General features: G+C 36.2%; 2 protein-coding genes across 2 annotated transcripts; one reads left to right on the forward strand and one right to left on the reverse strand.

Annotated features, from left to right (window-relative positions):
* The first annotated feature begins 1,396 nt into the window (after positions 1–1,396).
* LOC102593796 (protein argonaute 4-like) lies at positions 1,397–6,357 on the forward strand. Its single transcript, XM_006347628.1, has 22 exons — positions 1,397–1,552; positions 1,675–1,880; positions 1,981–2,196; positions 2,278–2,414; positions 2,488–2,585; positions 2,656–2,753; positions 2,852–3,014; positions 3,089–3,205; positions 3,281–3,388; positions 3,544–3,606; positions 3,688–3,801; positions 3,897–4,065; positions 4,191–4,303; positions 4,392–4,529; positions 4,617–4,747; positions 4,835–4,900; positions 5,011–5,074; positions 5,158–5,269; positions 5,370–5,443; positions 5,533–5,627; positions 5,726–5,757; positions 5,873–6,357. The coding sequence occupies exons 1-22, from the start codon at positions 1,397–1,399 to the stop codon at positions 6,046–6,048; spliced, it is 2,646 nt and encodes an 881-aa protein (XP_006347690.1). The 3' UTR covers positions 6,049–6,357.
* An 815-nt stretch (positions 6,358–7,172) lies between these two features.
* On the reverse strand, positions 7,173–10,808 carry LOC102594111 (pre-rRNA-processing protein TSR2 homolog). Its single transcript, XM_006347629.2, has 5 exons — positions 10,701–10,808; positions 10,391–10,610; positions 10,064–10,152; positions 9,094–9,207; positions 7,173–7,715 (listed from the first exon to the last, which is right to left on the reverse strand). Exons 2-5 carry the CDS (start codon positions 10,590–10,592, stop codon positions 7,500–7,502), a joined length of 621 nt encoding a protein of 206 aa, XP_006347691.1. The 5' UTR covers positions 10,593–10,610; positions 10,701–10,808; the 3' UTR covers positions 7,173–7,499.
* Positions 10,809–12,063: the final 1,255 nt, after the last annotated feature.

The following is a 12,063-nucleotide window of genomic DNA, read 5'->3' on the forward strand; positions in this document are numbered from 1 at the left end:
TTTCTCCTTATTAATACATTGAGATGCTTTTTATTTTTACTCTACATGTATGTGTTAATAATCTTTAGTTGAAGAGTTGGAATATACTGTATTTGTTGAATGGAATCATAAGGAAATTGAACTGCTGATTAGGTAAACCATGTTTGCTATGCATGTATGACTTCATGAGGTATTCTGTGGTTGCTGCTTCATGTTCTGGAGTCTTTTTGTTAGTTTCTAAACTCTCATTTATATGGTCCTTTCTTACTAACTAAGCTTAAATTTTTATTTACTTGTTCTTTTGGATAAAGGGTCTAAAGAGTTATACTCTTCTTATGTTCTAGTCATTTTTTCTGGAGTTTTACTGTATGTTGTGGTTCAATATTTTTCCCTTTGTCTGAAAATTGGATACTACTGTGTGTCATTTGAATCTTTCTGTTACTACAATATTGCAAGATGTGCCTAGCTAATCTAAAAGCTTAAGTTGTTTGAAATGGTGCATTTTTGTTAATTTGAATGTATAATCATGTCTCTTCGCGTGTGGATATATGGAAGAATCTAAGGATCAAACTCAAAACCTTAACATGACTAGTGGAGTAGTCCACTACCTTTATTAAACTCTTTGAAGGCCTTCCACAATCCAAATATAATTCCATACTTTGTACGATGTTATTCTTCTTGTATCTACTATCTGCAGTTTGCCCCTAGCTTGAGCTGCATATGATAGAGAACCATTTGTAGCATGTTCTATAGAGATTTCGTAGTTCCAGATTTATTGCAGTTAATTTCCTGAGACCTAGATGACAACTAGTAATTATTCAAAGAACCATCATTATGCTACTAATTTGTCTTTTTTTTTCCCCAAGTCTAAATCCTTTTTTGGCTCTTTATTTTAGCATCTTCTTTCTGTTTTTTCTTGGGGATGTTGTCATGAATTCCTTGATTCTTTACTAGGTATTATTCTGCACTGATGTGAATAATTCTTATAGATATACGATTAAAGTAGGAAAAATATTTGTAGTATGGTTTTCATAATTTGTTTGTTGTGGCACTCTTTAGCCAATGTATATTTGTATGCTAATGATCAACCATATAGATGGTTAATTGGTAGGTAATAGTCTGTTATTCATGTTTGAATGTCCTATTCTCATTTCATTTCAGCTTAAGTCCCTCTGTTATTCATGTTTCATTTCTTTGGTCTATGTTATGTGCCTCTACGTGTATGTGCATACATGTATGCTGAGTGACCGGATAAATAAAGCAGAGTTGATTATATCTATGTGTTTTCCCACTTAAAAGATGATGCTGTAACATTTTATAAGGCTAATGGCACTTACAATTCCATTACTGTTGCTTTAACCTTCTCTGAATAAATCAATGAATTGAGTATATTTCCTTTGGTCCTAGGTTATTACAAATGGCCTCTTCAAAAGATGAAGGTACAGCAACAAAATCAGACCGTCTTCCTATGGCTCGACAAGGAACTGGGTCAAAGGGACAGAAGATTCGCCTACTCACCAACCATTTCAAAGTAGGGATGAACAACTCTGATGGGCACTTCTTCCACTATAGTGTAAGCTTTCATCTATTCACATTGCATTCAATTTCATTGAGCTAAATACAATGTGCAATGCTATGTGTTTGGCTTGATATATTTAAAACTACACTAGATAATAATGATCATTATTGCCTCAGGTTGCTATAAATTATGAAGATGGAAACCCCGTAGAGGTAAAAGGAATTGGACGAAAAATCCTTGACAAGGTCCACCAAACTTATTCAATGGAGCTAGCTGGCAAAGACTTTGCTTATGATGGGGAGAAGAGCTTGTTCACTATTGGTGCACTGCCTGGGAACAAGTTTGAGTTTGATGTTGTCCTGGAGGATGTCTCTTCATCTAGGTGCAGTAGTGCTAAATTTCTTTGTGCATTTCTATTATATGCTCTTGTTGTAATATAATCCAATGGTATTTATCAGCTAAAGTTTGCTTCATGTGTACAGAACTACTCGAGGCAGCCCTGGAGGGAGCCCAAGTGATGTTGATAGGAAAAGATCAAAGAAGCAGCCATGGTCAAAGGCATACAAAGTGGTAATTAAGTATGCTGCAAAAATACCAATGCAAGCCATTGCAAATGCACTCCGGGGACAAGATTCTGAACAGTATCAAGAGGCAGTGAGAGTGCTTGACATAATTCTGAGGCAGCATGCTGCCAAACGGTATGGAATTGCTTATTTTTCTGCTTTGATAAGTGATAACTGATTCTGGTTTTTTAAAACTCGTGTGGTTTTTCGTTACAGGGGCTGCCTTATTGTGCGCCAGTCTTTTTTTCACAATGAGCCTCGAAACTTTGTTGATCTTGGTGGAGGAGTTTCAGGATGCCGAGGTTTCCATGCAAGCTTCCGGGCCACGCAGGGAGGCCTTTCATTGAACATGGGTAAATTGTTATCCAGAAAATCACTACATTTTCTCACCCCCGTATCACTATCTTATGGTTTTTTAATTTGCAGATGTGTCAACCACAATGATTGTGAAGCCAGGGGCAGTGATAGATTTCCTTCTTGCCAATCAAAATGCAAAAGATCCTTACCAGATTGATTGGTCCAAGGTAACTAGTACTTATTCTCTTTTCCTTGCAACTGTAACTTCTAAATTTTCATATTTGCTCCTCTGTCCAGGCAAAGAGGATGCTGAAGAGTCTGAGGATCAAGGCCAGCCCTTCAAATAGGGAATACAAAATCACCGGCCTCACTGATAAGCCTTGCAGAGAGCAGACGTCAGTTTGTTCATTATGAATCCATTTTGCCTTTTCACATTTTCTGGACTGATTTGATATCAAGCACATATTCAATCTCAGTTTTTTTTGCATTTCAGTTTCACGTTAAAGCAGAAAAATGGGGATGGGGGAATGCAAGAGGTTGAGACGTCTGTTTATGATTATTTCACTCATCATCGCCGTATTCCTTTACAATATTCTGGAGATTTTCCTTGCATTAACGTTGGGAAACCAAAGCACCCAACATTTATTCCTCTTGAGGTACTAGACAACCAACACCTGCTAATATGCTACTTTTAAGGTTGTGACATCACAGTTTTTCCTTGCCTTGTCAGCTATGCTCTCTGGTGTCTCTGCAACGCTACACCAAAGCCCTGTCCAATCTACAAAGAGCTTCCCTTGTAGAAAAATCCCGACAAAAGCCCCAAGAAAGGATGAGAACATTGACCGATGTAAGCTCTTGAATCAATTGTAGCTTGTCCTCATTTCATAAAAGCTATGCATTTCACCATCATGTAAACATGCAGGCTCTAAAGACCAGCAACTATAAGGCTGACCCTCTTCTAGGATCTGCTGGAATTTCAATCAATGATCAGTTTACTCAAGTTGATGGTCGTATCTTGCCAACTCCAAAGGTGACATAGTCAATGTTCAATATACCGCTGTTGTTGTTCTCTTGTCACTTTGAATTGCTAAATGTTTCTCAGGTTGCACTGTGGATTATAGACTTCGAGTTTGTACAGTATATATGACTGACAAGACTTCACATTTCTTATTACTTTTACTACAGTTGAGGGTGGGGGACGATCAAGACTTGTTTCCTAGAAATGGAAGATGGAATTTTAACCAGAAGGTAGTATCTTGCTCATCATTTTTTACTTTCTCCTCATGATTAATCCATGCTCATCCTTTAATTTGAGTCTTCCCAATATAGCGATTGGTTGAACCGGTCAAACTTGAGCGTTGGGCAGCTGTGAACTTTTCTGCCCGTTGTGATGTTCGTAAGCTTTGTATGGATCTACAAAGGTGTGGGAAAATGAAAGGAATTGTAAGTACCTTTCCAACTCTGGGGTGCAATATATGCGTGTGTGTTTGTGTAAAATTATTTTTCTGCATCATTAACGTGTTACATCACCAATGCAGTCCATCAATCCACCATTTCAGCATATCTTTGAGGAGAATCAGCAGTACAGGCGAAATCCTGCTCCTGTGAGAGTTGAGAAAATGTTAGAAGAATTGAAATCAAAACTTCCAGCTCCACCTCAGTTCCTTCTATGCATTCTTCCAGAGAGAAAGAACTCTGACCTTTATGGTTGTTGCCTTAGAACCAACTAATCTTGGTTTCTTCAGGATCTTATATTTAATTATTATTTTTAATAATAATGGTTGGAATATCTTTTTTAATTGTCTTTTTCCTGGTAATTTTCCATACTGAAGGCCCCTGGAAGAAAAGGAATTTAGCTGATCTTGGAATTGTTACACAATGCATTGCTCCTACAAAGATCAATGATCAGTACCTTACCAATGTTCTCCTGAAAATAAATGCAAAGGCAAGATTTGAATTGACAGTTTTTACAACAATTATTAGTGACTCCTGATTGATTAAACACTTATTTCATATCTGGTGCTTCTTTGCAGCTGGGCGGCATGAATTCCTTTTTGACTACAGAGCTTGCCCCTACACTACCTCAGATTTCCAAAGTCCCCACTATCATTATTGGGATGGATGTCTCTCATGGCTCACCTGGACGAGCAGATGCTCCATCCATTGCAGCGGTAGTAAAAGATTATTGCTCATTTTATACTCTGCTTACTTCTCTTGGTCTTAGACTGTCACTGACTTTATGGATTTGAGATCACCAGGTGGTCAGCTCTAGACAATGGCCTTTTATTTCACGCTATCGAGCAGCTGTTTGTACACAGTCACCAAAGCTGGAAATGATAGATTCTCTGTACAAGAAAGTATCAGATACCGAAGATGAGGGCCTTTTCAGGTAGTTGCTGACTCAATGTAGTTGTTTGTGGTTAGACATTTTTTTTGTATACATTTTTGTTGCTTAAGAAGTTTGTCCTGTTTCCAGGGAGCTGCTCAGGGACTTCTACGTTAGTTCTAAAAATGTGAAACCTGAGCATATCATCATCTTCAGGTATAATTTCAGTAAACCTGCTTCTTATGTAATATTTTTTTGGGTTTCTTCTAATTACTGCACATTAAAAGGTAATCATTGCTAATGATAAAGTTGTCTCTGATGTACAGAGATGGAGTAAGTGAGTCCCAGTTCAACCAAGTCATTAACATTGAGCTCAATCAGATTATCGAGGTTTGAATGTGCAGTAACTGCAGCTTAGTTTTTCCCTGAAACCTAATCTCTTTCTGATCACAAAATACGACTGTATTCTCTAGGCCTGTAATCATCTGGAAGAAGATTGGTCTCCAAAGTTCACTGTCATTGTTGCACAAAAGAACCACCACACAAGATTTTTCCAGACCAACTCACCGGATAATGTTCCTCCTGGTTTGTAGTTTTAGCTACCTAGCTTGTGTTGTTAGTGGAGTATGATTTGATTGATTGATTGATTCTGTAGAAACTTCCTTGAAATAACTTCCTATGCCAGGGACTGTGATTGACAACGCAGTTTGCCATCCAAAGACCAATGACTTCTACATGTGTGCTCATGCTGGACCTATTGTGAGTTTGCAAATCCCTTTTCTGAGTCTGCTCTGCAATTCATATTAGTTGCTTCTATGATGAGCTTCTGTCATCTTTTTTCTATTCAGGGAACAACAAGACCTACACACTACCATATTCTGCATGATGAAATTGGATTCTCAGCAGATGACATGCAAGAGCTGGTCCATTCATTGTCTTATGTGTAAGCAAACAAGCAATCTCCTTCTATGAATGTATGCTACTACTTGTTAAATCCTTCCTTGAGAGATTTTATTTATCTTTTCTACTACTTGACTGCAGGTATCAGAGAAGTACCACAGCCATCTCTGTTGGTAAGAATAATCTCGAATTATGATTCTTTACTGGCTTTAAGGTGTTAAAGATATAGAATATCATGACATACTACTACTATGCTGATCTGATGAACATTTTTTTTTTTCCGAGCAGTTGCACCTATATGTTATGCCCACTTGGCAGCAGCACAGGTGGCACAGTTTATCAAGTTTGATGAAATTTCAGAGGCCACCTCGAGCCATGGTGGAGTTTCAACAGCCGGTACTGTTCTAGTCCCTCCATTGCCTCGGCTTCACAAGAATGTTCGCAGTTCAATGTTCTTCTGCTAAGCTAAAGGAAATTTCTGGTTCTGTAATGTGATGAATTTTAAAACTATGTAGTATATCACTACAAGTTTTCTGTTTTTTTGATCAACTTTTTGTCTAAGCCCCACTGTTGGTGGAGAAAACTAACTTATGCTAGTTTCTGGTTATGTTGGGGACGAATGCCAGAAATCAGTAATAGTCCTTTGTGCTTTTGTGTTGTGTCCCTTCCGTATGCCATTGCATTGGCATTGTTATAGGATAGAAGTTGTTGGGAGCTTTTGTTTTGCTGTTTAGATCTTTGAGCAAAATATTTATCTACATTGGTAGGGTACCCCTTAAGATTTGCTATGAGACATGTGAAGTTATCTAATTATCTTTGCTATCTTCATGTTTTTCCTCTTTGATGTGATCCTCAAAATATCATACTCAGCTCTGCCAAAACCAGTCTTTAAGATGTTGTGATCATCGAAATGTTCAGGAAGCATTAGATGATATGATAACAAGTACAACAAGAAAAAGCTTCAATCGTGTAGGTGATTTTAGATTAGATCATAGGATTTTGGGTTGTTTTACTCTATTTCGAATAGTAAACTTCTCAGCCATTTTGCTGGTGGAACTAGAGACTTGTACTTTATCAAGAAAATTGCATCGCACTTGAACTCGAGCTAAATCCATCAGTCATTACAGCGAAAACTATAAGAACTGATGGAAATATACACAATGTAAGATAGACTTTTGTTTGAAGTTTACCAACACTAAAACTATAAAGTAAAACGTTTTAGAGTATACAGGATATTAAGTTACACGGTCAGAACTAGGTACCAGGTGCAATTCTTACTCTCTATTTTTGGGTCAAAAAGCTACAGAGCACCAGACACACATATGAATATTATCAACTGCATCAATCTTCGTTCATGGAAAAATGAATATCTGACGACTAATAGAGTGAAACAATCTTCATTTTGAAGCACCAGGGAACTGCTAATAAGTTATTAAGATTGGCCATTAACATCTGTATATCTGGTCAAGTTGGTTAGCTTCAAAGCATGCATATGGCGCGAACAATGGATATAATTATATTGTTCGCTTTGAACAATCTGGTTGTCTTGAAGGAGTATTTTTCTTTTTTGGGGGTCATTAACTCTATGTCATGAAAAAAGTTGGAATACCAATTACATTAAGCAACATCAATGATGCCCCAGTAACACTCAAATACAAAAATTCATTGTTACACTATAACATAATTGTATCTTTGAAGAAAATTAGCTGACGAACAAGAAAGCAAAACCAAACTACAATCACAATAATTACGACTACTAATTTCACTAATATTCCAAAATTCTTTCACTTTAAGGTAAGGGGACAAAAAAATTGTATAGGACTGCAGTAGTAGGGTTTAATTCCTTTCGTTTTACCCCCATGGGTCTGTAGTGTGGTTTAATTCCTTTTGATTTACCCCCATGGGTCTAAAGTGCTTAATTCCTTCTACCTTTGTTACGTTTTGTAGATACTGTTGTCCATCCGTCTGGGTCCACTTCAGCTGGCTGCTTTCTCACGGGTTCAACTATCATATCCTGACCCAAACTTGGCTGGCTTTCCATTGAATCAATTGCCATATCCGATGAATTATTGCCCAAGTTCTCATTTCTGTCACCCCCATCATTACTACTGTCATTGTCATCACTAGCATCCTGGAAAGTTTTGGAAAAGTAAGCAATAAAATCAATCATTGTTCACTTAAATCTATGAAAGTATTTCCTTTCTTTATTATAGAGATTTTCTAACAGCATATTTGCCTGCAAATAATTAGTTAAGAAGAAAGATGAATTACACAGGCAATATTCAAGACAGCAATAGTTTCAGTACAAGGCACTTTCCACTTGGGAATGATATTGGTCAAGATATGACAGGAATCATACTGAGATGGGAATTTATTTTGGGGCTGCTAAAAATAATATAAGAGGAGTATATAAATGAGGTTGAAATAGTGGTACAGGTTCTAGAATCACTACAGAACAACCTGAGTCTCTCCTTTTTTTTTTGGTGCTCCATTGCTGATTTTGTACAGCTTTAACAGCACATCCTTCGTGCCGTATTATTTATAAAATACACCTTACCTTCTCCAACATATAGTACAAATCCCCCTATATTTCCTCTTGAAAAAGTAGGTCACTTAAGAAGTAACACTAACAATGTTACTTGTATGCACACTTGCAGAGATACTTTTATTCCAACGTGGATGAACATATACGAATGAGTTCTCATTCACTGCAAGATTACCAACCAGCAGTGGGACTTGGTCTGGAATACGTTTTAGGTAAAATAGTGTATTCCAAGAACAACTACATCATCACAGAGCTTGTTTTGTGTATTTAGTGGCTGGTGAGTAGTGAAAGAAACCAAAAATACTTTGACGGGGAAAAAGAGACTGCCTTAAGTGAAATATAAATGTTTGGTTTGATATATTTGTGGTGCAAAAGGCTGATGTATATGATGTAGACACACTGTTTAGAGTTTCTCAGTTCCGTACTGGAATTAGATATGGAATTGAATTTCTTGCCTCTTGCGCATTGAACATATTCAGCATTTTCTACTGTTGGTTTACATTAATAAAATGATTTGTTGACTTGTCAGATAGAATTTTCATATAGTGAACCCATAATTTGGGGTCAAAGAGTAGTAGATTGATCAATATACTCCCATGTTAGGTAACATGCACATTCTAACAACCATTTTCATATGTGAGAATGAGCACTGTCGTTGTTATGTTACAAAGTGGTTGCATATCTTGAAGGTACTCTTTTAGTTCTTCTCAAGTTCCTATTTCCTAAGAACGAGTAACACAAGTGCATAACCCACAAACCTTCATCTCAGTTCTCATACAGTTACTTTTGTCAAATACCTGATATGCCCAGACTTCATTTGTAATGAATATGAATTGAGGCCTAAAATACTTCTATAGAAATAACTCACTCAACATACTAGTTATTCTTTATCACTATTTGTTATGCAGATGATAGGATACAGTGAACCTTATGCAACCTTATGCCTATAAAAAGGGATGCTTACTTGTCTGACATATGTAGCAGGTTTCCTCCCAACATTTGTTTCCCTTAGCACTTTGATTGAATTGAAATTCCCTTCCAGACACTCTTCATGCATATACATCAATTTTTCTGCTACCTGATAGAGATCACAAATATTAATTGTTATGGAAGCATACATCAGACTTGACTCTAGAACCTTACAGAAATGCATGATCACACTGAACAAAAAGAATCTCTAAACAAGATATTATTTGATAATTTAGGTCTAAATATAGCAGAGCGATTACAAATGATCCATATAACTGATCCCAATTTTGTCCAAGATAGAGAAATAATTAATTTATTGATTGATTTGGGAACAAAAAGGTCTTGGCCCTTCTAACATCATTCGTTTGTCATAACCAAGACTCAAGAGAACCTTGATAGCCACAATTTCTAAAACTGTAAATGGGCCTTAGAACCCAACAAGCATCATCTAGAACTTTGATTGCTTGAACAGTTATTTCAATATCTACAGATTGCTCCTTATGAGGAATTGAACCATAAAAAGCCATTTGAGGAGGGAGAGACCAATCGGCATTTTTAAAGCCTCAATCTTTCTCCTCTTTGTTTTAGAGAGATGGCTTAGAGCCTCAATCTTCTAACCTACAAAGCAAAACTCTGGTTTCTCATTGGATGAGCACATATCTTTTCAAAGAATTACAATGCTCAACAATGATAGGCCGAACTTCAATACATACCTTCTCTTTTATTGTTCAAACTTCCGACTGCAAATAATATATAATTAAACTAAGCAAAAAGATGAAATATCCAAGTTCAAACACAGGAACTCATAACATTCATGAAAACAACTATACATATATATATATAAAACTATTCCACTTAATTTCCCTGTCTACAAGAAATCACTCCAAACAATATTTTGAGTTAGGCTAACAGCCAAAAAGCACAACAGAGATAATACAAATTACACCGACAAGGGGTTCCCGTACCTCCTCAAGGCTGCCATCATTGACTTCAGTATTTAGAGATATCATGAACTCATCTAGAATTTCTTCTATATCATCCATGTATACTTTTTCTGCATAACAAAACAAAGAGGAACCCACAAAAAAACAAATACTTTAATCAAATGACACAAGGGAGGAAACAAAGAAATATTAGCAGCTGTGATTGGCTTTAACATGTTACTCTCTTCTTTTCAATTTCCCTTATCAGTTTCTTCCAAAAAGAATGCTTTTTTAAAAATATTTTTAATTCTTGAACTTAGCGCCTAATAAATTGAATAAACTGATGGCGTATTAATCAATTAGAAGTACCTTTGGATTGTGTAAAAGCGGAAAAGATATCGACATTGAGTTGATTGGATTTTTCACCAGTGTCACGGCCACCCCACTCGTTCTCGATAGCCATCTGCAGAGCAGTCCATCTAGATAGCACCAAACCGATGCCTTCCTGTAGCTGTGCAGCTGCCTCCGCCGTCAGCTGCTGAACTGGTGCGTTGCTGCTGCTACCGTCCATTTTAAACCCTCCTCGCTTCTGCAAAAACAATGAAGAGTCGTAATTTTAATCCTTTCAGCCTGTCAATTGGGAGATTAAGTTAAGAAATCTCATCTGGAGGAGAATTACCAGTAGGGTTTTTGCCGGAAGAAAAAGCTTTGGGAGCAGAAGAGAAATGGTGGCGGGTCGGAAATTAGGGCTCCAGAATTGATTTTCGCTTTATGTTTTTTTAGTAAAAAAATTGACTTGATAAATAAATACTGTAGATATAAATCATGTAATTGCTTTTGCAAAAGCTACACAAACAAACAAACAAAAATATATTCTATTTGAATTGGTTAACAAAATCTTTACTTCAATAATGAAATTTTTTAATTTTCAAATCACTATATTTAAGGATTAATTTATCTACTTCCATAAAGATTGACAAATATAGTATTGTAATATTTTGAAATTATATTATGTAAAAAAAATATTTATATTTTCTTATTGAATATGAGTTTAGAATGACAATTTATATGAATTTAAAAAACTAGTCCATACGATTATAACTACGGAAAAGGGTCAAAAATACCTTTAGACTATTTGAAAAGGTTTAAAAATACCCTTCATCTATCTATTGGGCTAAAAATACCCCTCCATCCACCTTTTTAGCCTATTTTTACCCTTAAAACTTAACAGAGTTTTTAAAATTATTATTAGTAGTACTACTTATTACGTGGCATCTTCCTATTAGATAAAATAAAATCCCAACTCACCAATTTTTTCCCGCCTGCCCGACCCATACTACATTCCTATGACCCAAATCCAATTAAACACAAGTGACCCAGATTTAATACCCACCCTCTTCGTCTTTCTTTTTGGAACAATTCTTTAAAGGAATCCATGAAGTAGAGGCAGACAAATAACCCCCAACTTTCCTCGTAGCCGTCGCCATTATAACCCCCAACTTTCCTCGTAGCCATCGCCATTATTTTTTTATTTTTCAAATAAAGCAGGTATTTTTCGAAGAACAATTGAATTTTAATATGATCATAAGGAAATCAGAGAATTAAAAGTTTAAATAGATTATGAATTATTGAAGTATTCAACTAGATCGATCAAACAGAACAAACCAAATATGAATGAGACTGTATTGGGAGTAATATATTATTAAGAGGGACAATAATTATTCATATAAAGGTCAACAAGATGAAAAAAAAAACAAGGGAGAAATAATTTTTTAAAATTCTTCAATGAATTCGTCATGGGAATGATGAGGAATGATGAGATTGCCTCTGGCCTCTGCTTCATGGATTGTTAAAAAAAATTGTTGCTCCAAAAAAAAGAAAGAAATGATGCTCCACGAAGAAGACGAAGAGGGTGAGAATATTAAACTTTGGGATTCCTTGTGTAATTGTGTTTAATGGAAATTGGTCACGGAGTTGTGGGTTTTGATCGGGGCGGGTTGGAAAAAATTGGTTAACTGGGGATTTTATTTTATCCAATAAGA

The sequence above is a fragment of the Solanum tuberosum genome, unplaced genomic scaffold, assembly GCF_000226075.1.
Source record: "Solanum tuberosum cultivar DM 1-3 516 R44 unplaced genomic scaffold, SolTub_3.0 scf00092, whole genome shotgun sequence".
In the NCBI taxonomy this organism is placed as follows: domain Eukaryota; kingdom Viridiplantae; phylum Streptophyta; class Magnoliopsida; order Solanales; family Solanaceae; genus Solanum; species Solanum tuberosum.

What these genes read in the sequence shown, in the direction of transcription:
- LOC102593796 (XM_006347628.1), top strand. Translation starts at nt 1,397, where the DNA reads ATGGCCTCTTCAAAAGATGAAGGTACAGCAACAAAATCAGACCGTCTT. An exon ending in CAACATTTATTCCTCTTGAG is followed by an intron (nt 3,015 to 3,088) that starts GTACTAGACAAC and finishes TTGCCTTGTCAG; the next exon opens with CTATGCTCTCTGGTGTCTCT. An exon ending in GTCCATTCATTGTCTTATGT is followed by an intron (nt 5,628 to 5,725) that starts GTAAGCAAACAA and finishes ACTTGACTGCAG; the next exon opens with GTATCAGAGAAGTACCACAG.
- LOC102594111 (XM_006347629.2), bottom strand. Translation starts at nt 10,592, where the DNA reads ATGGACGGTAGCAGCAGCAACGCACCAGTTCAGCAGCTGACGGCGGAG. An exon ending in CGCTTTTACACAATCCAAAG is followed by an intron (nt 10,153 to 10,390) that starts GTACTTCTAATT and finishes TTTGTTATGCAG; the next exon opens with AAAAAGTATACATGGATGAT. An exon ending in ATGATGGCAGCCTTGAGGAG is followed by an intron (nt 9,208 to 10,063) that starts GTACGGGAACCC and finishes GATCTCTATCAG; the next exon opens with GTAGCAGAAAAATTGATGTA.